At 41.8% G+C, this 25,783-nt stretch overlaps 2 protein-coding genes across 2 annotated transcripts in view; both read left to right on the top strand.

Moving 5' to 3' along the window:
• The window catches only part of LOC123482320 (protein phosphatase 1 regulatory subunit 1B-like), a 29,802-nt gene extending 21,590 nt beyond the window's left edge, over nucleotides 1–8,212 (top strand). The window contains exons 4-5 of the mRNA XM_045209659.1: nucleotides 3,621–3,758; nucleotides 6,362–8,212. Coding sequence (XP_045065594.1) covers nucleotides 3,621–3,758; nucleotides 6,362–6,516 — 293 coding nt within the window. The 3' untranslated portion in view covers nucleotides 6,517–8,212. The remainder of the gene's footprint in view (nucleotides 1–3,620; nucleotides 3,759–6,361) is intronic.
• A 1,597-nt stretch (nucleotides 8,213–9,809) lies between these two features.
• LOC123482270 (stAR-related lipid transfer protein 3-like) lies at nucleotides 9,810–25,116 on the top strand. Its single transcript, XM_045209354.1, has 14 exons — nucleotides 9,810–9,903; nucleotides 15,531–15,775; nucleotides 16,839–16,916; nucleotides 17,117–17,194; nucleotides 17,320–17,373; nucleotides 17,907–18,024; nucleotides 18,275–18,376; nucleotides 18,545–18,693; nucleotides 19,038–19,100; nucleotides 19,274–19,369; nucleotides 19,537–19,616; nucleotides 19,804–19,908; nucleotides 20,086–20,179; nucleotides 24,034–25,116. The coding sequence occupies exons 2-14, from the start codon at nucleotides 15,557–15,559 to the stop codon at nucleotides 24,136–24,138; spliced, it is 1,341 nt and encodes a 446-aa protein (XP_045065289.1). The 5' UTR covers nucleotides 9,810–9,903; nucleotides 15,531–15,556; the 3' UTR covers nucleotides 24,139–25,116.
• Nucleotides 25,117–25,783: the final 667 nt, after the last annotated feature.

Below are 25,783 nucleotides of genomic sequence, written 5' to 3'. Positions count from 1 at the left end.
AAAGGCCTGTGGTGTTGATGGTATCCTCAATGAAATGAAAAATATACAGAACACAAATTCCAATTGGCTATACTTAAACTCTTTAACATCATCCTTAGCTTTGGCATCTTCCCCAATATTTGGAACCAAGGACTCATCACCCCAATCCACAAAAGTGGAGACAAATTTGACCCCAATAACTACCGTGGGATATGCGTCAACAGCAACCTTGGGAAAATCCTCTGCATTATCATTAACAGCAGACTAGTTCATTTCCTCAGTGAAAACAATGTACTGAGCAAATGTCAAATTGGCGTTTTACCAAATTACCTCAACTACCTCAACTAGCCGGTGCCCCCGCACATTGAATATGCAACGGTACCCCCCTGTATATATAGCCTCCCTACTGTCACTTTATTTTACTGTATATATAGCCTCCCTACTGTCACTTTATTTTACTTCTGCTCTTTTTTTCTCAACACTTTTTTGTTGTTGTTTTATTCTTACTTTTTTTGTTTAAAATAAATGCACTGTTGGTTAAGGGCTGTAAGTAAGCATTTCACTGTAATGTCTGCACCTGTTGTATTCGGCGCATGTGACCAATAAAATTTGATTTGATTTGATTTGATTTGACAGACCACGTATTCACCCTGCACACACCAATTGACAAACAAACAAAACAAAACAAAGGCAAAGTCTTCTCATGCTTTGTTGATTTCAAAAAAGCTTTTGACTCAATTTGGCATGAGGGTCTGCTATACAAATTGATGGAAAGTGGGGTTGGGGGAAGAACATACGACATTATAAAATCCATGTACACAAACAACAAGTGTGCGGTTAAAATTGGCAAAAAACACACACATTTCTTTCCATCAATTGCAGTTTAAGCCCCACCCTCTTCAACATATATATCAACGAATTGGCGAGGGCACTAGAATAGTCTGCAGCACCCGGCCTCACCCTACTAGAATCTGAAGTCAAATGTCTACTGTTTGCTTGGAAAAGAGTCCCCTAAGTAAGCTGGTCCTGGGGCTCTGTTCATGAACACAAACAGACCCCACAGAGCCCCAGGACAACAATAACAACACAATTAGACCCAACCAAATTATGAGAAAACAAAAAGAGAATTACTTGACACATTGGAAAGAATTAATAAAAAAACAGCGCAAACTAGAATGCTATTTGGCTCTAATCAGAGAGTACACAGTGGCAGAATACCTGACCACTGTGACTGACCCAAACTTAAGGAAAGCTTTGACTATGTACAGACTCAGTGAGCATAGCCTTGCTATTGAGAAAGTCTGCCGTAGGCAGACCTGGCTCTCAAGAGAAGACAGGCTATGGAAACTGAGCTGCACTTCCCAACCTCCTGCCAAATGTATGACCATATTAGAGACACATATTTCCCTCAGATTACAGAGATCCACAAAGAATTCGAAAACAAACCCAATTTTGATAAACTCCCTTATCTACTGGGTGAAAAACCACAGTGTGCCATCACAGCAGCAAGATTTGTGACCTGTTGCCACAAGAAAAGGTCAACCAGTGAAGAACAAACACCATTGTAAATACAACCCATATTTATGTTTTTTTTGTTTTCCCATTTGTACTTTAACTATTTGCACATTGTTACAACACTGTATATACACTGCTCAAAAAAATAAAGGGAACACTAAAATAACACATCCTAGATCTGAATGAATGACATAATCTTATTAAATACTTTTCTCTTTACATAGTTGAATATGCTGACAACAAAATCAAAAAAAATTTATCAATGGAAATCAAATTTATCAACCCATGGAGGTCATCCAGTATGGCACATCAATGCGAGCTTTGGCAAGAAGGTTTGCTGTGTCTGTCAGCGTAGTGTCCAGAGCATGGAGGCGCTACCAGGAGACAGGCCAGTACATCAGGAGACGTGGAGGAGGCCGTAGGAGGGCAACAACCCAGCAGCAGGACTGCTACCTCCGCCTTTGTGCAAGTAGGAGCAGGAGGAGCACTGCCAGAGCCCTGCAAAATGACCTCCAGCAGGCCACAAATGTGCATGTGTCTGCTCAAACGGTCAGAAACAGACTCCATGAGGGTGGTATGAGGGCCCGACGTCCACAGGTGGGGGGTTGTGCTTACAGCCCAACACCATGCAGGACGTTTGGCATTTGCCAGAGAACACCAAGATTGGCAAATTCGCCACTGGCGCCCTGTGCTCTTCACAGATGAAAGCAGGTTCACACTGAGCACGTGACAGACGTGACAGAGTCTGGAGACGCCGTGGAGAACGTTCTGCTGCCTGCAACATTCTCCAGCATGACCGGTTTGGCGGTGGGTCAGTCATGGTGTGGGGTGGCATTTCTTTGGGGGGCCTTTGGGGGGCCTCCATGTGCTCGCCAGAGGTAGCCTGACTGCCATTAGGTACCGAGATGAGATCCTCAGACCCCCTTGTGAGACCATATGCTGGTGCGGTTGGCCCTGGGTTCCTCCTAATGCAAGACAATGCTAGACCTCATGTGGCTGGAGTGTGTCAGCAGTTCCTGCAAGAGGAAGGCATTGATGCTATGGACTGGCCCGCCCGTTCCCCAGACCTGAATCCAATTGAGCACATCTGGGACAATGTCTCGCTCCATTCACCAACGCCACGTTGCACCACAGACTGTCCAGGAGTTGGCGGATGCTTTAGTCCAGGTCTGGGAGGAGATCCCTCAGGAGACCATCCGCCACCTCATCAGGAGCATGCCCAGGCGTTGTAGGGAGGTCATACAGGCACGTGGAGGCCACACACACTACTGAGCCTCATTTTGACTTGTTTTAAGGACATTACATCAAAGTTGGATCAGCCTGTAGTGTGGTTTTCCACTTTAATTTTGAGGGTGACTCCAAATCCAGACCTCCATGGGTTGATACATTTGATTTCCATTGATAATTTTTGTGTGATGTTGTTGTCAGCACATTCAACTATGTAAAGAAAAAAGTATTTAATAAGATTATTTCATTCATTCAGATCTAGGATGTGTTATTTTAGTGTTCCCTTTATTTTTTTGAGCAGTGTATAATATGACATTGGAAATGTCTTTATTCTTTTGGAACTTCTGAGTGTAATGTTTACTGTTAATATTTATTGTTTATTTCACTTTTGTTTACTACCTACTTCACTTGCTTTGGCAATGTTAACATACGTTTCCCATGCTAATAAAGCCCTTAAATTGAATTGAATTTAAATTGAGAGAGGCCAAGGTGACCTAGACAGAGAGGGATTGAGAGAGAGAACGGGGTGAGTCAGCATTGTTTTGAGAACAGAGGACCAGACAGGTGAAATTAAAGGATAAAAACAAATGCGGGAAAGAGAATGGATGTATATACAGGACAAATATGTATAATACCAGTCCATTACAATCTACAAAACATGAAAGTGCTAGCTATTCTGCCTCTCAATTTGTCTGTCTGTCTGTCTGGCTTGGTGGTTGGCTTGCTGCCTGCTTATCTGTCTGTCTGGCATGCATCTGAAAACCCGTATAAAGCATGGTAACGTTGACAGTGTTGAATCCTGGTAAACCCAAAACAACCTATCCCTCTCTCCCCTTGTCCCTGTGTTTGTCCCTGTGTGTGTTCCTGTGTATCCTGTGTATGTGTATGTGTGCGTCCAGCCGTCCAGAAGATGGCTGAGGCACACATGCAGAACCTGGGTGTCTACCCCCCCTTGGAAGAACCCTTTGAGGGGGAGGAGTACAACGACTACCCCTGTCATGAGGAAAGGGAGGAAAGATTCCCCACCAAAGCTGCTGGTGAGATAGGGATTCCATACACTGTCAACCAGTAACACACATTATACACTCACTCATATAAATAGTTGCATTGATGCTTTGACCAATGGTAGAACCTGCTTACATGTTTAGCTGTGTGTACAGCCGATGTTATTCAGTGCCCACTTTTAAGTCAAATGGGCTGAACACACTATGCAACCTTCATGGTTTTAAAACAGCAGGGCCTCAGATAATCACTTCTCTACAAACAAGTAGCAGTGATGTTATATTAGCACATATTAGCATCACTCCACCAAGCAGACCTCCCTGTGCTCCAATCCTGCCCTGTGCCAATCAGGGGCCAGAGATGCTTAGCCATGGCTAGCAGGCTAACAGTCTATCTGCTCTCTCTGTGGCATCAGTACTGATGCTGGGCTGCCAGCCTAGAGGGCATAGCTTCCTAATGAAATCCCTCCTGTAGCATCGTTAAACGCTGTTTCATTGGCTATTACTGTCATAATTTTCCAATAAATCTGTCGTTTGAACGCAACACGGCTACAGAGTAGCTGTAGTGTCACACATCGAGAGACAGGGACTCTTAAAGATACATTGAAGTAGACAGTGATTATCATCACTGGAGCAATTGCCTAATTAGGCCTGCATACACGTACAGTGGGGAGAACAAGTATTTGATACACTGACGATTTTGCAGGTTTTCCTACTTACAAAGCATGTAGAGGTCTGTAATTTTTATCATAGGTACACTTCAACTGCGAGAGACGGAATCTAAAACAAAAATCCAGAAAATCACATTGTATGATTTTTAAGTAATTAATTTGCATTTTATTGCATGACATAAGTATTTGATACATCAGAAAAGCAGAACTTAATATTTGGTACAGAAACCTTTGTTTGCAATTACAGAGATCATACGTTTCCTGTAGGTCTTGACCAGGTTTGCACACACTGCAGCAGGGATTTTGGCCCACTCCTCCATACAGACCTTCTCCAGATCCTTCAGGTTTCGGAGCGGTCGCTGGGCAATACGGACTTTCAGCTCCCTCCAAAGATTTTCGATTGGGTTCAGGTCTGGAGACTGGCTAGGCCACTCCAGGACCTTGAGATGCTTCTTACGGAGCCACTCCTTAGTTGCCCTGGCTGTGTGTTTCGGGTCGTTGTCATGCTGGAAGACCCAGCCACGACCCATCTTCAATTCTCTTACTGAGGGAAGGAGGTTGTTGGCCAAGATCTCGCGATACATGGCCCCATCCATCCTCCCCTCAATATGGTGCAGTCGTCCTGTCCCCTTTGCAGAAAAGCATCCCCAAAGAATGATGTTTCCACCTCCATGCTTCACGGTTGGGATGGTGTTCTTGGAGTTGTACTCATCCTTCTTCTTCCTCCAAACACGGCGAGTGGAGTTTAGACCAAAAAGCTCTATTTTTGTCTCAACAGACCACATGACCTTCTCCCATTCCTCCTCTGGATCATCCAGATGGTCATTGGCAAACTTCAGACGGGCCTGGACATGCGCTGGCTGAGCAGGGGGACCTTGCGTGCGCTGCAGGATTTTAATCCATGACCGCGTAGTGTGTTACTAATGGTTTTCTTTGAGACTGTGGTCCCAGCTCTCTTCAGGTCATTGACCAGGTCCTGCCGTGTAGTTCTGGGCTGATCCCTCACCTTCCTCATGATCATTGATGCCCCACGAGGTGAGATCTTGCATGGAGCCCCAGACTGAGGGTGATTGACCATCATCTTGAACTTCTTCCATTTTCTAATAATTGCGGCAACAGTTGTTGCCTTCTCACCAGGCTGCTTGCCTATTGCCCTGTAGCCCATCCCAGCCTTGTGCAGGTCTACAATTTTATCCCTGATGTCCTTACACAGCTCTCTGGTCTTGGCCATTGTGGAGAGGTTGGAGTCTGTTTGATTGAGTGTGTGGACAGGTGTCTTTTATACAGATAACGAGTTCAAACAGGTGCAGTTAATACAGGTAATGAGTGGAGAACAGGTGGACTTCTTAAAGAAAAACTAACAGGTCTGTGAGAGACGGAATTCTTACTGGTTGGTAGGTGATCAAATACTTATGTCATGCAATAAAATGCAAATTAATTACTTAAAAATCATACAATGTGATTTTCTGGATTTTTGTTTTAGATTCCGTCTCTTACAGTTGAAGTGTACCTATGGTAAAAATTACAGACCTCTACATGCTTTGTAAGTAGGAAAACCTGCAAAATCGGCAATGTATCAAATACTTGTTCTCCCCACTGTACACATTTATACAGAAGTCACTTTCATATGCACTGGTATGATTCAGACCTGTATACCATATACCATATGTGCACACACATGCACTTCTACACACACACTCACAGGAGGCACATGCCTGACCAGGAAATGACAGGTAGAACCAGATTACCATAGACTGGTTTGGGAGTAGAGTTATTATGATGTCCCATGAATTGATGAACCTATTTTCCCTAGTGTTGTTGGTTTACCTTCCCTGCATGTCTTTTATACAACATCAAAATCCACAAATCTAAGTAGTCATCAAGCTTACTTGTGTAAAGGTTAGTGGTTTGATTTGAAGGAGACCAGTGTGTACTGCTGTTCTTTGACATCACCTCTTGTCTCCTTAGATCCCCAAGTGACCAGCACCATAGACCAATCAGAGAAGCCGGATGAAGAGGAAGAGGAGGAAGAGAAAGAGAAAGAAGAGGAGAAAGAGGAGGAAAAGACAGAAGAAAAGACAGAGGAGAAGGCAAAGAAAGTGCGCAAAAGTGTAAAGTTTTAAGACAACTTTGAACAAAAACAAATAAAGGGAGAGATGGATGGTTGCAGATGTGTGAATGATTGAGTGAATGAATGAGTGATTTTAATGTGTGAACGTGTGAGTGAGAAAGAGAGCTTCTAAGTATGAATGGTAAATATTACAATTAAATGAATGACCGAATGTAGGTAGGTACTGTCGGCAAATCTGTGAGCAAGAAATCTATACATTATTAATCTAGAACGAGAGAGAGAGAGAGGGGGGGATATAATGTATACTAGACAGGGCAAGGTCAACAAGGTCACTGTGACCTTGAGGTCCCTCACTGCAACACTAGTCTTCTCTTCCATGTCAGGGGAACCATTCATTCACTTCTCACTTTCTTACTTTGCTCTTTAATAACTACACATGACACTCAAAATAACTGTAAATGGACAAATGCTGATGAACAGCTTTAGTATAGAGCACACACACACACACACAGAGGAGATTTCATCAGTCTCTGACTATCGGTTCAGACTACATTCTAAAGCTTCTCCATTACTGTGCAGATATGATAATACAGACTGACTCCCATATGAGTTCCTTTCAAAATCACAAAGACCTGTATTATGTGTACTAAATATCTCTGCAGCATAATCATATTGAGATCTTGTCCTTGGAAGAAGTGAGCAGCTACTGCCATCTTGTGGCAAGATAGGGGATGTAGATTAACCAGAAAGTATTTATCAATATGGATTTATAGACAATAGACTGTGCACTGCATAGGCCTTCAGATAATATGCATCTATATAATTGAAATGATCTAGATTTGTAATGTATTCTAAACATTAATTTGTGATGCATTTAAAGTTATTTTTGGTGCCCATCAAAGGTATTTGTGTCAATGATGTACTCTGGGTGTATGTGAGGATGCCATGCTTTTGTAAAAGTAGTTTTTTGTGAGGAAACAAAATGTATTCATTTTGTATACAGAATCAGAATCTTATTGTTTGTTTGTCTGTTTGTTTGTTTAAATAATTTCCTGTGTGAAGACGTTTTAACCAACTTAGCTGTGTATGGTCTCTCTCTGTTGAACAACTATCACAACGTTTAGTAACCTTTTAGTCATGGCTTGGATAACTGTGTTTTTCTTATTCTCATGGAAAACAATACAGACAATAAAATACATGGTGAATCTCTTTCTCTCTCTTCCTGCTGAAATGGAATAATACATTTGAATATTTAAATATTCACCTTCAGAATGTCATTTTCATCATGTACTCATTGATAATGTCAGTCTAATAAACAGCTTTCTTTTTTTCTATCACATCTGTTCTCCAACTGCAGGATTGCTTGGGTCAGCTGAATACATTTTGATAGTCACAGTGTAATTGTTTTGATTCTCTTTTTGTTGGACAATTGAACTTTTGTATGCTCTTTTCTCTTGCCTGGGTGTATGGGCTGGGCAGCCCTTTAACGTTTTGGGACATATGGCACCTACTCCCTCCATTCTCTCACTGTCTGGCTGGAGTGAGCATCCTCTCCTTCTCGAAGTCTCTCTATCCTCCATGGTCAATAGACGAGTGCCATGGAAAGACTGAACTCTAATCCACACTATTCTTCTTTATTTCACTTTTTGTTTTCATTCTTTTTTTCTGTACTTGTTAAAGATGTAGACATTTCAATGTGAGCAACAATAACAATATCTAAATAAACACATGTTCCTTATTTGAAATGACTTTGTGTGTGTGTGTGTGTCACAGGAGGTTGGTGGCGCCTTAATAGGGGAGTATGAAAAAAATAAAAAATGTATGCACTCACTAACTGTAAGTCATTGTAAATAAGAATTAGTTGTTAACTGACTTGCCTAGTTAAATAAAGGTAAAATAAAATAAATAAATAAAGTCGCTCTGGATAAGAGCGTCTGCTAAATGACTAAAATGTAAAATGAGAACAGGCTCATGGTAATGACTGGAGCGTAATAAGTTGAACGGTAACAAATAAATCAAACACATGGTTTCCAGGTGTTTGATGCCATTCCATCTGCGCTGTTCCGGCCATTATTATGAGCCGTTCTCTCCTCAGCAGCCTCCACTGGTGTGTGCAGTGTTGCCAATTTAGTGACTTTGTCGTTATATTTAGCGAGTATTCAGACCCCTCTAGCGACACATTTTCAAAAAAGCGAATAGCGACAGATTTAGCGACTTTTTCTGGTGTTATTGGAGACTTTTGGAGACTCTGACGTGAAAGCACATATCGTTCTTACTCTTCTCAATGAGCAGCGGGTGCTGTCGTGGGCCCGACCCCGTCCCAAAGCACTCACAGGCGGCCCAGTCCTCGCGCAGCAGTCCCTCCCAGCTGCAGTCAGAGCAGGAGATGTTCACCCCTCCGCGTCCAGACTGCAAATGAATCGCGCATGCGGGAAGCCGCCGCTGGCTGAACCTGCCCTGGCGGGGGCAGGATGTAAATGTAAAACATAAAAAAAAACAAGAATCGACAGAAGAAAGTTCATTTGTAGTTCTAAACATATTTAGGGTGTTTTTTACTCACTTTTTGTCTCTCCCACGACGTTATTCCTCTCTCATACAGCTTCCATCACAATTACATGCACATGGCCAATTATGCAAATTATGTGATGAAGTCATTTAGCGACTTCTAGCGACTTTAAGGACAGCCAATAGCTACTTTCCTTACTGAGGAGTTGGCAACATGTTTGTGCACTCATGCCTGCATTCCTTGTGTGTGTGTTTGTGTGGATCTGTGATGAATATAAAAAGTAATCATCATAGTAATACACAAGGACACAGCTTTAATGAAGGGATTCGGTTTGTTCTGGTGTGTGAAACTAATCCTAAAACTTTTAAAATATACTTAGAAAATGAGTTTTTTAAATAAAATAATATATATGGCCTTAATTATGGGTACTACCCCACTGCACAAAATTCTTGCCACAAGTGGTCCGTATTTCACAGCCCATGATTGAATGAATGACCATGACCCACATTCCAGAAGGAATTCTGATACTTGGAATTCTGTCTGGTAGCTTCTCAGATGGTATGTTGGTCAAGTGGAGCGTATCAGAAAACACCCGCTTGGAAAACAAAACGGGAAAGTCAGCTGACAATTTACAAAATAGGCTTCCTAGAAAGTAGGCTAATTCATTTATTTGGAGTGATAAATTATTGCAACAATAGACAAATATAATGGTAGGTCCTTTAATATTGCATTTGTCTGGACTTGTAAGCCAAACGTACCTTAAGTAGCCTACTGCTACTGTTGTCAGATGAAAAACAAATAGTTTACGTCGTACCACCATAGACATTAAAACCAGTGTACCACAAGTCTAAACCGGAAGTGAGATAGTGACCCGTTTCATGTAAAAGGTATTCCCGGAAGATAAGTTTCGTCGATGATGATGTACTAAATCAGGTGAGTTAAAGGCTCAGGACAGTTTTTCCTTATTAAATTCAAACCAATTTCGTGTGGTCATTGTTCAGATGTGAAATGTTTATCCTATGTATTTATGTTTAATTGTAATATATTCATGAGAATGGGGTGTATACTGTGGCTATGTTATTAGCTAGCTAATGCTAAAGACAGCGCTAGCACTGTTGTTTTCTCCACTTGTTATGCAAGCCTGTATCAATTAAATATTACCTCCAGTATTATATACTAATTGTACATGTGTGTACAGAAACGGAACCTGCATGTATTGCTAAGCCAGTTGTAGCTAGCCAGATTCAGTTTAGCTGTCAGCTAGCTAGCTGTTTAGCTAGCAATCTACTGTCTGTCGCTAGTTAGCTAACGTTATATACCCTAGTTTCTGTCCAGTTTTAGTACCATTTCAAATGCAGTGATTTGTGTCGACTGGTTTTGATATGACTCTGTCTGAGTCATAACTCAGTCAACTTGGTCACTTATGTAATGTGGCTGGAGGTACACAGGCCAGATCTCAGGATTAAGTTGTTTGTCTGTAGGAGGGTAATTTAGCCTAATGTGTTCAGTGAGTCATCAACCACAATGATAATTGATGCATTCTATGCTAATCAATACTGTAAATAGGCCTACTCAGAATCAGATAAATCAACAGCATTTATTGTTATCTCTATCTCATCACAGTGAAGATCAAGTCTTGTTGATTGACAAAATCTATAATCTTTACCCTTTCTGTGCATGTATGCACTTGCGCTGCCTTTTTACTGATAACACTGTGTTGTGTTAAGTTTTCCTTGTGGGGTATTTCCATTTGAATTCATCCACTTTTTGACAGCACCCCTTTTGATTTTAACGAAACCTATACAGTGAGGGAAAAAAGTATTTGATCCCCTGCTGATTTTGTACGTTTGCCCACTGACAAAGACATGATCAGTCTATAATTTTAATGGTAGGTTTATTTGAACAGTGAGAGACAGAACAACAACAACAAAATCCAGAAAAACGCATGTAAAAAATGTTATAAATTGATTTGCATTTTAATGAGGGAAATAAGTATTTGACCCCCTCTCAATCAGAAAGATTTCTGGCTCCCCGGTGTCTTTTATACAGGTAACGAGCTGAGATTAGGAGCACACTCTTAAAGGGAGTGCTCCTAATCTCCGCTTGTTACCTGTATAAAAGACACCTGTCCACAGAAGCAATCAATCAATCAGATTCCAAACTCTCCACCATGGCCAAGACCAAAGAGTTCTCCAAGGATGTCAGGGACAAGATTGTAGACCTACACAAGGCTGGAATGGGCTACAAGACCATCACCAAGCAGCTTGGTGAGAAGGTGACAACAGTTGGTGAGATTATTCGCAAATGGAAGAAACACAAAATAACTGTCAATCTCCCTCGGCCTGGGGCTCCATGCAAGATCTCACCTCATGGAGTTGCAATGATCATGAGAACGGTGAGGAATCAGCCCAGAACTACACGGGAGGATCTTTTCAATGATCTCAAGGCAGCTGGGACCATAGTAACCAAGAAAACAATTGGTAACACACTACACCGTGAAGGACTGAAATCCTGCAGCGCCCGCAAGGTCCCCCTGCTCAAGAAAGCAGTTTGCCAATGAACATCTGAATGATTCAGAGGAGAACTGTGTGAAAGTGTTGTGGTCAGATGAGACCAAAATGGAGCTCTTTGGCGTCAACTCAACTCGCTGTCTTTGGAGGAGGAGGAATGCTGCCTATGACCCCAAGAACACCATCCCCACCGTCAAACATGGAGGTGGAAACATTATGCTTTGGGGGTGTTTTTCTGCTAAGGTGACAGGACAACTTCACCGCATCAAAGGGACGATGGACGGGGCCATGTATCGTCAAATCTTGGGTGAGAACCTCCTTCCCTCAGCCAGGGCATTGAAAATGGGTCGTGGATGGGTATTCCAGCATGACAATGACCCAAAACACACGGCCAAGGCAACAAAGGAGTGGCTCAAGAAGAAGCACATTAAGGTCCTGGAGTGGCCTAGCCAGTCTCCAGACCTTAATCCCATAGAAAATCTGTGGAGGGAGCTGAAGGCTCGAGTTGCCAAACGTCAGCCTCGAAACCTTTTAATGACTTGAAGAAGATCTTCAATGAGGAGTGGGACAAAATCCCTCCTGAGATGTGTGCAAACCTGGTGGCCATCTACAAGAAACGTCTGACCTCTGTGATTGCCAACAAGGGTTTTGCCACCAAGTACTAAGTAATGTTTTGCAGAGGGGTCAAATACTTATTTCCCTCATTAAAATGCAAATCAATTTCAAACATTTTTTACATGCATTTTTCTAGATGTTTTTGTTGTTATTCTGTCTCTCACTGTTCAAATAAACCTACCATTAAAATTATAGACTGATCATGTCTTTGTCAGTGGGCAAACGTACAAAATCAGCAGGGGATCAAATACTTTTTTCTCTCACTGTACATATTTCCCCATGGTAGAAGTGGTCAGAAAGTACCCTTTTGGACCTGAATGCCTAAACATCCAAGAGATAAAGGTGCTCAAAGTTGACACATTTTGCATACCCCACCATACCATGAGACATCCATATCTTCATCACTGGAAAAGATAAACGGTTGAGATTGATATAATTTAAAAGCTTACAAACAGGGTATTGGAAAGTTGATAAGATCATCAGGCAATCATTTTGTATGATCTTCTGTCTAGAATAGAACATCATCATTGTAACTGTAGCTCAGTTGGTAGAGCATGGCGCTTGCAACGCCAGGATTGTGGGTTCGATTCCCACGGGGGGCCAGTATGAGAAATGTATGCACTCACTAACTGTAAGTCACTCTGGATAAGAGCGTCTGCTAAATGACAAAAAAAAAAAAGATGATCAAATTTTATTGGTTGCCTATACACATAATTAGCAGATGTTATTGCAGGTGTAGTGAAAGACTTGTGTTCCTAGCTCCAACAGTGCAGTAATATCTAACAATAGACAACAATACAAACAAATCAAAAGTAAATGAATGGAATTAAGAAATATAGAAATATTAGGACGAGCCATGTCAGAGTCCGGAGTATAAGTAAATATATGTGTGTATGTGATGGGATGTATAGACAGTATGTGGATAGAATATGTAGTATATCTGAAGAATACGTATGATAGAATAGTACATGTACAGCAATAGTTGAATAGGATGGCCTTGACTAGAATACAGTATATTCATATGAAATGGGTAAAACAGTATGTAAACATCCAATTAAAGTGACCAGTGTTCTATGTATATAGGGCAGCAGCCTCTAAGGTGCAGGGTTGAGTAACCGGGTGGTAGCCAGCTAGTGACACTGACTAAGTTCAGGGCAGGGTACTGGGTGGAGGCCGGCTAGTGATGGCTATTTAACAGTCTGATGGCCTTGAGATGGAAGCTGTTTTTCAGTCTCTCGGTCCCAGCTTTGATGCCCCTGTACTGACCTCGCCTTCTGGATGATGGCGTGGGTGAACAGGCCGTGGCTCGGGTGGCTGAGGTCCTTGATGATCTTCTTGGCCTTCCTGTGACACCGGGTGCTGTAGATGTCCTGGAGGGTTGGCAGTGTGCCCCCGGTGATGTGTTTGGGCAGACCGCACCACCCTCTGGAGAGCCCTGCGGTTGCGGACGGTGCAGTTGCCTTACCAGGCGGTGATACAGCCCGACAGGATGCTCTCAATGGTGCACCCGTAAAAGTTTGTGAGGGTCTTAGGTTCCAAGCCAAATTTCTTCAGCCTCCTGAGGTAATAATTAGTTAACATCAACATTTACATTTCAATGGTGTATCAACTAAATTGCAGTGCTCTGAAGGGATAGGTCCATTCTATGAATTCTATTTCTATGATTGAAGTGACATCCACCCTGTATTCAAGAGCATGTTGAGTCTCAACTAATGGCGGGCACAACACAAAAATCTCAGATGACGTAAAATACGGTCTAAGCTACAACAAACACTACATGGCCAAAAGTATGTGGGCACCCCTTCAAATTAGTGGATTTGGCTATTTCAGCCACACCCGTTGCTGACAGGTGTATAAAGTCGAGCACATAGCCATGCAATCTCCATAGACAAACATTGGCAATATAATGGCCTGTACGGAAGAGCTCAGTGACTTTCAATGTGGAACTGTCATAGGATGCCACCTTTTCAACAAGTCAGTTTGTCAAATTTCTGCCCTTCTAGAGCTGCCCCAGTCAACTGTAAGTGCTGTTATTGTGAAATGGCTCAGCCGCGAAGTGGTAGGCCACACAAGCTCACAGAACAGGAGTGCTGAAGTGCGTAAAAATCGTCTGTCCTCAGTTGCAACACTCACTACCGAGTTCCAAACTGCCTCTGGAAGCATAGTCAGCACAATAACTGTTTGTCGGGAGCTTCATGAAATGGGTTTCCATGGCCGAACAGCCGCACACAAGCCTAAAATCACCATGCGCAATGCCAAGCGTCGGCTGGAGTGGTGTAATGTCTGCTGCCATTGGACTGGAGCAGTGGAAATGCGTTCTCTGGAGTGATGAATCACGCTTCACCATCTGGCAGTCCGATGGACAAATCTGGGGTTGGCGGATGCCAGGAGAACGCTACCTGCCCCAATGCATAGTGCCAACTGTAAAGTTTGGCGGAGGAGGAATAATGGTCTGGGGCTGTTTTTCATGGTTCGGGCTAGGCCCTTTAGTTCCAGTGAAGGGAAATCTTAACGCTACAGCATACAATGACATTCTAGATGATTCTGTGCTTCCAACTTTGTGGCAACAGTTTGGGGAAGGCCCTTTCCTGTTTCATCATAACAATGCCCCTGTGCAAAAAGCGAGGTCCATACAGAAATGGTTTGTCAAGATCGGTGTGGAAGAACTTGACTGGCCTGCACAGAGCCCTGACCTCAACCCCATCGAACACCTTTGGGATGAATTGGAACGCCGACTGCAAGCCAGGCCTAATCGCCCGACCTCACTAATGCTCTTGTATCTGAATGGAATCAAGTCCCCGCAGCAATGTTCCAACATCTAGTGGAAAGCCTTCCCAGAAGAGTGGAGGCTGTTATAGCAGCAAAGGGAGGGACCAACTCCATATTAATGCCCATGATTTTGGAATGAGATGTTTGATGAGCATGTGTCCACATACTTTTGGCTATGTATGAGTATATGAAAAAAATCGGCGTTTATTTTTTTTTTCGAAATAGTAAAATGGTTTGACAACAGTTTGTAAGCTTTTAAATTATAGCAAACTCAACCATTTATCTTTTCCAGTGATGAAGACATCAATGTCTCATGGTATGGTGGGGTATGCAAAATGGGTCAACTTTGAGCACCTTATATCTTCTGAATGTTTTGGCATTCAGTACCAAAAAGTCACTTTCTGACCACTTCTTCCATGGGCAAACATGAATGGAAAGTTTTGTTGAAATTAAAAGGGATGCTGTCAAAAAGTGATTGAATTCTAATATTTTTACCCTGTGATTTTTCTCTTCTTATACCCCTAAACACTGGGCCAGTTTCCCAGACACAGATACTCCATTAAAATAGCTTTTTAGTCAAGGACTAGGCTTAATCCGCTTCTGGGAGACCAGCCCAACTCTTTCACTGGCCACACCTCACCATTACTCCCCCTCTTTCTGTCCCAGGTGGATCGACCCCTCTCTCAGTAGGAATGCCGGGCAGAATGGACAATGGGGAGTTTGGGGGGAGCCTTCCTGCCATCGCCTCTCTGAATGCGTCCTACTCCACCACTGTATCCCTCCCCTCTCCCCACTACCTGGTGGTGCCCCCTGGGGAGAAGAAGGTCATCTCGGATGTCCGTCGCACCTTTTGCCTCTTCGTCACCTTTGACCTCCTCTTCATCTCCCTGCTGTGGATCATCGAGCTCAATGTGAGTTCACCCATTGTCAATCTATTTCTACTCTCGTCTATTGTTGCTTTCTCTCATGTCTCACTTGTTGGTCTCTGCCCCTTGTTTTAGACTATTTTTCTCAGTATCACTCTCCGTACTTGTTTTCACTGTTCTACATTATCTCCAATTTGTATATTGTGTGTGTGCCACAAGGTATACACTGAGTATACCAAACATTAAGAACACCTTCGTAATGTTGAGTTGCACCCCCTTCCCTTTTGCCCTCAGAACAGCCTCAATTCATCGGGGCGTGGACTCTACAAGGTGTCAAGCGTTCCACAGGGATGCTGGCCCATGTTGACTCCAATGCTTCCCACAGTTGTGTCAAGCTGGCTGGATGTCCTTTGGGTAGTGGACCATTCTTGATACACACAGGAAACTGTTGAGTGTGAAAAACCAACAGTGTTGCAGTTCTTGACACAAACCAGTGCGCCTGGCACCTACTACCACACCCCGTTCAAAGGCACTTAAATATTTTGTCTTGCCCATTCACCCTCTGAATGGCACACGTACACGATCCATGTTTCAATGCTTAAAAATCCTTATTTAACCTGTCTCTTCCCCTTCATCTACATGGATTGATGTGGATTTAACATGTGACATCAGTAAGGGATCATAGCTTTCCCCATATGTAACTCTGTGTTGTTTTTATCGCACTGCTTTGCTTTATCTTGGCCAGGTCGCAGTTGTAAATGAGAACTTGTTCTCAACTGGCTTACCTGGTTAAATAAAGGTGAAATTAAAAAAACCTGGTCAGTCTTTCATGGGTGTTCTTAATGTTTTGTATACTCAGTGTATCGCTCTTCTCTCTTTACCACTTCCTTAAAATGTCAACAAGATTATTAGTCAGATTCCCAGCAGAGCTGTTAACAGTTTACTTTAGATGATTTGCTCTCAGTGTGTGTCCGTTACTGTCTCTCATCATGTCAGCGTTCCCTGATGATGATGGTATGTATGTGTGTATGTATGTATGTTTTAGGAAGAGCTTGCCTCTGGCTGCATGTTTTACATATGGTTCAACTCTTGCTTTGTCCCACTGCAGATCAATAACTCCATTTGGCAGAGCCTTGAGCTAGAGGTTGTCAAGTACAACTTCCAGTCCTCCTTCTTTGACATATTTGTGAGTGTAAACGGTCAAGCTATAATTTGAATAGGTCAGAAAGTCATACGTTTTAATGAACTGGACATACTGTCAAGGTTATTCACATGCTGATGCTTGCCTTTATTGAAAGCAAAGTCACATGGCCAGCTCTCATGATCAGATACGGAAATAACTTGGACGTTTTACTCTCTTCTTGTTTGGCTTTTCCTCCACCATAGCTCCTTGCCTTGTTTCGTTTCCTGTGTCTCCAGTTGGGCTATGCTGCTCTGCGTCTGAGGCACTGGTGGGTCATTGCGGTAAGAGAGCTCCTTGAGACAGACTGGTACCTAGATGGACTGATGGTCATATGTGGTGTTCTGACTGCTCCCACCCAATACCAGCTGTAAAAGCTCATGTTTTTAACAGTGTTTCATTCTCATAGATCACCACTCTAGTGACCAGCTCCTTCCTTGTAGCCAAAGTCATCCTCTCCAATGTGAGTGCCTCCCCCTCTCCTCTCATACCAGAAACAGTTTTGACTGAGCTCAACAGAGCCACTTCACATTTTCACTTCTCTTAATTAGAACATTAATGTACTGTCAGTTTGTCTGCAGTTGACCTTTACAGTGTACTCAGCATGGTGGGGATTATACATTCAAATCTATTAGTATCTGAGTTAAGCCTTTCTTCTATCCTGTGTCTACACGCCTGCACCCACACACCCCTACAATCTCTTTGCTATTTATTTTTAACAAAGGGGAAGGAGACAAAATGTTGCTTTTGTCAAGATACTGCTCAGCGTCTCAGAAATGGCAGAAGTAGTAGTGTTTATTCAAATGGAATATGGCTGTCTACACAAGTGTATGGCTGAGTCCCATATGCCACCCTTTCCTTTATAGTGCACTACTTTTGACCAGACCCCTATGGACCCTGGTCAAAAGTAGTGCACTAAATAGGGAATAGGGTGCCATTTGGGATGTAGTCTATATACACCATTTGTCTCAGACTGACATGTCATTCCTCACACAGCTGCTATCCCAGAATGCCTTTGGCTACGTGTTGCCCATCACATCCTTTGTGGTGGCGTGGCTGGAGACGTGGTTCCTGGACTTCAAGGTGCTCTCCGTAGAGGCTGGTGATGAGCGAGGTGAGTCACAGAGAGATGGATACATTTCAATGGGTCAATGGAAACTCCTGGACATGTTTGTTCAGTCATTTTGCCAGATAAGACATGAATATGCAAAAGAAAAAGGAAATCCCCCTCAGAAGGAGGAAGTGGGTTGTAGTGGAGGGACAGAAGTAGGGATGGAATGATGCATTGGATAATGGAATGGACAAAGAGGAGAGGAAGATATGTGGTCTTTTACTTCTCTCTCTATGGTCTCTGTCTCACTCAGCCTACCTAGCAGCAGTGAACGCAGCGTCGGAGCGAGCTCCCATGATCTACCCTCGCGCTGTGTCTGAAGGACAGTTCTACTCTCCACCTGAATCCCTTGCAGGTACCACACTACATCTCTCTGTCTCTCTCTCTCTCCTTGTAATTCTCAATGTCTTTCTCTGTATCTTCCATGTCTGCTGTATCTCTTTCTCTTTATGTTTCACCTTTGCACAGTCTCTAACTGTAATCTCCATGCTACCTGTGTGTGTGGTTGTGTTATGATGGCCAGGGTCTGAGGAGGACCAGGATGAGGAGGGGCTGGGTCGCAGGGCAGTCTCCCATCAGGAGAAGGAGCTGGTGAGGCAGGGTAAAGAGGCCATTTTCGTGGTGGAACAGATCCTGGCCCAGGAGGAGAACTGGAAGTTTCAGAAGAACAATGTAAGTGGCTCAAGTTCAGGGGTGTCAAACTCATTCCGTGAAGGGCTGAATGTCTGCTGGTTTTTGTTATTTCCTTTCAATTTGTGTCCAGTTAACACCTAGACAACCAGGTGAGGGGAGTTCCTAACTAATCAGTGACCTTCATTGGTCAATCAAGTATGAGGGAGGAGGGAAACCCTGCAGACACTCAGCCCTCCATGGAATGAGTGACACTTGTGCTCTAGTTGCTTCTGGTTAGCTACTTGGTGTTGTACGCTGTTAGTCTGTGGTGTGGACACAAGATGGTTTGATAATGACCGATTTCCTGGATGTTGCTAAAATTACATTGTTTCTCCTTTTGTCAGGACGCGGGGGATTCTGTGTACACACTGGAGATCCCCTTCCATGGAAAGACCTTCATTCTCAAGGTACACTGTCATTACTGTTTAATTTTGTGTATGGTCTTTGCTTTCATAACATGTGGCTTGTCTGGTGTAAGTATTTGGGACATTGGGCTATATATCGTATATTCGAGGTCTTCCTGGACGGTTTGATAGGTTTGTATTTATACCTATGTGTTTGTGTGTGGTGTATTTCCCAGGCCTTTATGCAGTGTCCAGCAGAGCTGGTGTACCAGGAAGTGATCTTACAGCCAGAGAAGATGGTCCATTGGAACAAAACTGTTTCTGGCTGCCAGGTAACCTGCACTATCCTCTCTCCTCTTTCTCATGACCAGTCATCAGACAAACAGGCTTAACCTAATACAGTGAACATACTGTGAAAACAGTTTTGTTATGATTCAGATAAGTTGTTGTGGCCTGTATGATGCCAAAGGCTGACATTGCTCTTCATTTGTTCCTTTAGATCCTCCAGAGGGTTGATGACAACACGCTGGTGTCGTACGATGTCTCTTCCGGGGCAGCAGGGGGGGTAGTGTCTGCCAGGTAACTCAACACAACATGGACTACCTCGATTATGGAGCCACCCTGTTCCCTATGTAGTGCACTTCTTTTGAATGCGAGCCCTGGTCAAAAGTAGTACATTATATAGGGTGCCATTTATATAGGGTGCCAACCCTCGTTTTGTCCATGTTTTGAATGTAAAAGTAATTAATGTCCTTGTCTCCCTCAGGGACTTTGTGAATGTGCGGCGGGTGGAACGCAAACGAGACTGCTACATCTCTGCTGGCATGGCAACCGACCACGACGCCAAGCCTCCGCACAGTCGCTATGTCAGGTCTGGCCTTGCCTCTAGACAGCCTCATTTCACTGGGAACAATACTGAACGCAGATCATGTCAACCAGACCATTCATGCTAGTTAATTAGCCGGTATGTGATACTACCATCCCTCTCCTCTAACTCTCTCTTCTCCTCTCCTCCCTACCATCCATCCCTCTCTCTTCTCTTCCCTAGAGGTGAGAATGGTCCAGGAGGGTTTGTGGTCCTGAAGTCCAGCAGTAACCCCTCTGTTTGTACCTTTATCTGGGTGCTCAACACAGACCTCAAGGTAAGAACACACTGTTATGGGGGCTTAAATATCCTGACCTAGTGAGATATACATGGTGGAGACTCAATCAAGCTAGTCATCTTGACATCTTTCTTATGTCATTCTCGTTGGCACCAAAAGTTTAAAAAGTGTTGATAGGGGACAGAATGTGGTCGGACCATCATATAATTGGCATATACATTACTCTTACTGAATTTCCAGGTGGGCGAGGATATTGGAAATTTAGTCAAAGCCTGTTGGATGATAACTTGTTTTTAACTAGGACAGAGGAATTTATAACTGTTTTTTTCCGACATAACATAGGTACAGCAAATCCTCTTATTGTATGGGACATTTTTAAATGTGCCTTTAGAGGCCATGCAATTCAGTACTCATCTTGAAAACAAAAGCAAATTAGGTCAAAAGAGTCCATACTAAAAAGGAAGTAGAAGGTCTAACAGAACAGATAGATAGCAATAAAAACTGTAACATAGAGGCTCAGAATAAATTAGAGGAAAAATAAATAAATTGAGAAACTTATTCAAGAAAGATCAAGTGTAATTTATTATAAAAATAAAGCAAACTGGATGGAATATGCACCAAATTCTTTTTTAATCTTCAACATAGAAATGCTACCAAAAATAAGTTACTGAAGCTGGTTACAAATGACTGAGTCACCCATGATTCACCAAATTATATTTTGAAGGAGGAAGCAAAGTACTTTAAGCATATGTTTTCCGTTTCAGTCGCCTCAATCTCCTCTAACTGAAGCTAATTGTAGGAAAAAAAATTATATTGATAATGTAAAATCAACAGCCATACAGAAAGACTAATGTGAAGGTGAAATTACAGAGGAGGAACTTCTGGATGCAATTAAAGACTTTAAGTCCGGGAAAACTCCAGGGTTGGATGGCATACCAGTCGAGGTATACTAAACCTTTTTTGATATACTCAGAGGACCGTTATTAGCATGTTTTAACCACTCCTATGTAAATGGTAGATTATCAAACACTCAAGAAGAAGGTCTGATTTCATTATTACTGAAACCGGATACAAGTGGGAAATAAAAAGATCCAGTCCATTTAAAAAAAATTGGAGGCCCCTTACACTTCAGTGTTGTGATGCAAAAAGTCTAACAAAATGTATAGCGCATAGAATTAAAAAGGTATTGTCGGACATTATTCATTCTATTCAGACAGGTTTTTTACATGGACGATACATTGGAGATAATATAAGGCAAGTACTGAAACAATAGAACACTATGAGAAATCTGGGAAACCAGGCCTGCTATTCATAGCAGACTTTGAAAAGGCATTTGAAAAGGACGACTGGAGTTTATATATAAATGCCTGGAACATTTCAATTTAGGAGAATCTCCTATAAAATGGGTTAAAATCATGTATAGGAACCGTAGGTGTAAAATGGTAAATAATGGCTATTTCTCAGAAAGTTTTAAACTGTCAAGAGGAGTAAAACAAGGTTGTCCACTATTGGCATATCTATTTATTATGGCCATCGAAATGTTAGCTATTAAAATCAGATCCAACAATAAATCAAGGGATTAGAAATCCAGTGTTTAAAAACAAAGGTGTCATTACACGCTGATGATTCATGTTTTCTTTTAAATCCACAACTTGAATCCCTCCACAGCCTCATAGAGGATCTAGATACGTTTTCTAACCTCTCTGGATTACAACCAAATTATTTTTTGTATTTATTTTTTATTTCACCTTTATTTAACCAGGTAAGCCAGTTGAGAACAAGTTCTCATTTACAACTGCGACCTGGCCAAGATACATTATGATACATGTACTAGATTACGTATTGGATCACTAAATAATAAAAATTTTACATTACCGTGTAGTTTACTAATAAAATGGTCTGATGGTGATGTGGATATACTCGGAATACATATCCCAAATGAAATAAATGATCTCACTCCAATGAATTCTAATAGAAAATTAGCAAAAATAGATAAGATCTTGCTACCATGGAAAGGTAAATACCTGTCTATTTGTGGAAAAATCACCCTGATTACCTATTTAGTATTATCCCAGTTTATTTGGAACGGCAAGCCAGACAAAATTAAACGGGCCTATTTATATAATGAATATGAATTCGGAAACAGAAATTATTAAATATTAAAGCATTAGACCTATCACTAAAAGAAGCTTCAGTCATAAAAAGGTTATACTTAAATCCAAACTGTTTCTCTAGCAAGTTAGTAAGATTGTCTCACCCCATGCTCAATAATGGCCTTTTTCCCTTTATTCAGATTACAACCTCTCACTTTCAGTTATTTGAAAAGGACATAATCTCCCAAATATCACTATTTCTACAACAAGCCATATAAAGTTGGTTGCAATTTCAATTTAATTCTCCAGAAACAACAGAACAAATAATGCAACAAATAATGTGGTTAAACTCAAATATACTAATTGATTAAAAAAAACATTATCTTTTGAAAAAATGTTTAAAAAAGGAATTATCTTCGTAAATGATATCATAGGTAGGACTGGTGGAGTTATGTCGCACATGCAGCTAACAAAAACATATGGAAATGTCTGCTCTACCCAAAATTACAACCAAATAATTGCAGCATTACCACAAAAATGGAAGAGGAAAGTGGAAGGGGGAAAATGTAAGGAACTTGTCTGTCGGCCCTGCATTAAAGAACATAATTGGTTAAAGAAAATTATGATCAATAAAAAAGTATACCAGTTTCATTTAAGGACCAAAGGATTGACAGCCATCCCATATAGTTTGCAAAATAGTTGGGAAGAGATTTGACGTACCTATTCCATGGCATAGTGTTTATGAACTGATACGCAAAACGACGCCGGATTCAAAACTTAATTTTTCAATTTAAATCACTATACAAAATTCTTGCTACCAATAGAATGTTATTTATATGGGGGATACAATCTTCCCAGCTCTGCAGATTTTGCTGTGAAGAGACAGAATCATTAGATCATTTGTTTTGGTACTGTCCATTTGTAGCTTGTTTTTGGTCACAGGTCCAGGAATGGCTAAAGGATTGCTATTTTTACCTGGAGCTAACCCTGCAGATAGCACTACTGGATGATCTGAAAAGTCATAGTCAATCGATCAATAATATAATAATACTTTTAGCAAAAATGTTTATTTTCAATTTACAATTTGTAGAAACAATGAGAATAGAAGGGTTCAGAACTTTTGTGAAACATCACAGTACAGTTGAAAAATATATGGCAAATAGAAATCCGATATGGATGGTGTTAAGAGATAGATGGGAGGTGTTGAATGGAGCTGAATGATGGGACTAATAACAACAAGATAACTAATGTAAAGCATACTGTGTCCATAATAAAGTATATAGGTTATAGGTTGAGAGCTTTTGTGAAAGAGCACAGTTAGAAAGATATGGCATATAGAAGCAAACCGGATGGACATCATGAAAATGATCGGCGAGTTTGAGGGTAGAGGAAGTTTAGGAGTAAAAACAAACAAAATATAATTATTGTAAAATTGACTGTGTCCATAAAATGTATATAGTATGTATAAGCTGGAAGTAGAGGCCTAAGCGTTGTTGTTCACTAGTTTACTCCAATTAGGGAAGGGGTCGTGGGGTTGGAAAGTAATAAAGGGAAATATATTTTTTTAAAGGATGTGTGTGTGTGTATATATATATATATATATATATATATATATATATATAAAGTGATGCAGACAATTACATTGATGGAAGTTACAATCTATCTGCAATATTAAAGCTGATCTACCTGCATAAAAAAGAACACTGTTAAGGATGGTTTGTGTGTGCTTGTTGCTTTGATAGATTGTCTGTCAGCTGGAGAAGCAGTATAACTTTCATGTCTGATCTTGTTTTGTCTCAGGGTCGACTGCCCCGCTACCTTATCCACCAGAGTCTGGCTGCCACTATGTTTGAGTTCATGGCCCATCTACGCCAACGCATTGCTGACCTACGGTCCACTCGCTAGATGCCCTTTCACTTACTTCCTGTAGAGAAGCTGAATGCCTGCAATCCACAGCTCCACCACAGGTTTGGAGGCGTCACTGCAGATTTTTGGGAACACCTACAGTTGGAAGTGCACCTGAGATTATGGTGGATATCAAACTTACTTAAACTAGACGAAAGTCAACAGCATAGAGGATGGGAGACTGGTGTGTCTGCACTTTTACCGGTCTTTTAGACGTGAGGAGGTCTGGGGCTGTCGGAGGAGATTTCCTCCTCTCCCATAGACTCCATGTTGTTTTTAAACACAGTTACACACATTTTTATGTAACTTTTCTGCTGTTTCTCTCACTGTGATGCCAGTGCTGGCTGCAACTCCCTCCAGCCAAGAAGTCTAACAGTGTTGAAAGTGTAATGGAGTTCGGACTATGCTTGACGAGACTTGATGAAGGTGGACGTCTTTTTGACTGCGTAGGAAGAACTGGTACAATGACTGTGGGTTTGCTGCATCAGACCTCTATCTCTAACTCTGAGCCTTATTCTACTGTACATTTATGTTAGCCATTGACTGGCTGTTTTTGCTTTTTTCTTGTCATTTCTCCACTGTCTTCACCGTGTTTCTCTGGTAACCGGGGAAACGGCTACACATGACCACATCATAAACAAAAATGGAACTGTTGGAACACAATGAACCCATAGCGTGTCCCTTTTTTCCTCGTTGACCCTCACTGCACTGTGATCCAGGGAAGCAGATTGTAAGGGTGCTGTGGTCCTCCAGCCACTAGAGGGCGACACACCACTGATCTACTGACAACAGGAGACAACCTACTTAATGGAGCTCAAGATGGATGGTTTGATGAGTTATCGGTCGCTCATGGGTTCATAAAGAGATTCAGAAACTCTACTCCTCTGTGCCAAGCCTTACCATAGCCCCGTGTAGCTCAGTTGGTAGAGCATGGCGTTTGCAACGCAAGGTTTGTGGGTTCGATTCCCACGGGGGGCCAGTATGAAAATGTATGCACTCACTAACTTTAAGTCGCTCTGGATAAGAGGGTCTGCTAAATGACTAAAATGTAAATGTAGTGGCCTTTTTAGCTAGAGGTAATCCAACTGCCCTTAATGATGGTTGATCTAAATTGTAACTGTATTGGTAAATGTATCACAGCCTTCTGAAATAAGCCTTTACTGCAGACATACTGTAGTTGGAAAAGTGGCAGTAAATGAATTATGTGATTCTGTATGTTTAACATTTATCATTGTGGTGGATGCAATATTTTAGGGTAATTGAAATTGGCTATAATTGGAGTTCACTGATTCTCTGCTGTCTGTATGTAATAAAAAAATGACAGCTCCTCAATGTCAAAGCATGCTGCCTCACATATCACAACCTTCAGCCTGCTGTGTGCATGTTGATGCGGTGCTGATTGTCTGGTATGTCAGGTCATTGAACATTATGCTTGTGAGAACTCATGTTCCCCTCTCATGCCTTGCAGTCCTGTAAAAAAATAAAAGCATAATAGGGAATTGTTCTGTTTTTGGCTCCACTCTATTTTAGGGCCCTAGTTAACAGGCTTAGCTACATAATTATCCTATCAGGACAGAACCAAAACACGTTGAACAAGGAAACTAAATTTTACAGTTTGTGTATGGGCTGTCTGAAAGTGAAAATA

Source organism: Coregonus clupeaformis, chromosome 30, assembly GCF_020615455.1.
Source record: "Coregonus clupeaformis isolate EN_2021a chromosome 30, ASM2061545v1, whole genome shotgun sequence".
NCBI lineage: Eukaryota > Metazoa > Chordata > Actinopteri > Salmoniformes > Salmonidae > Coregonus > Coregonus clupeaformis.
The sequence above is the reverse complement of the archived record's forward strand: the minus strand, read 5'-3'. Positions and strand labels throughout refer to the sequence as shown.

Bases quoted from the DNA above. Each gene is read 5' to 3' on its own strand.
- LOC123482270 (XM_045209354.1), top strand. From the start codon at position 15,557: ATGCCGGGCAGAATGGACAATGGGGAGTTTGGGGGGAGCCTTCCTGCC. The intron at 17,195-17,319 runs GTAAGAGAGCTC...TCATTCTCATAG, and splicing joins GGCACTGGTGGGTCATTGCG to ATCACCACTCTAGTGACCAG. The intron at 19,101-19,273 runs GTACACTGTCAT...TGTATTTCCCAG, and splicing joins GAAAGACCTTCATTCTCAAG to GCCTTTATGCAGTGTCCAGC.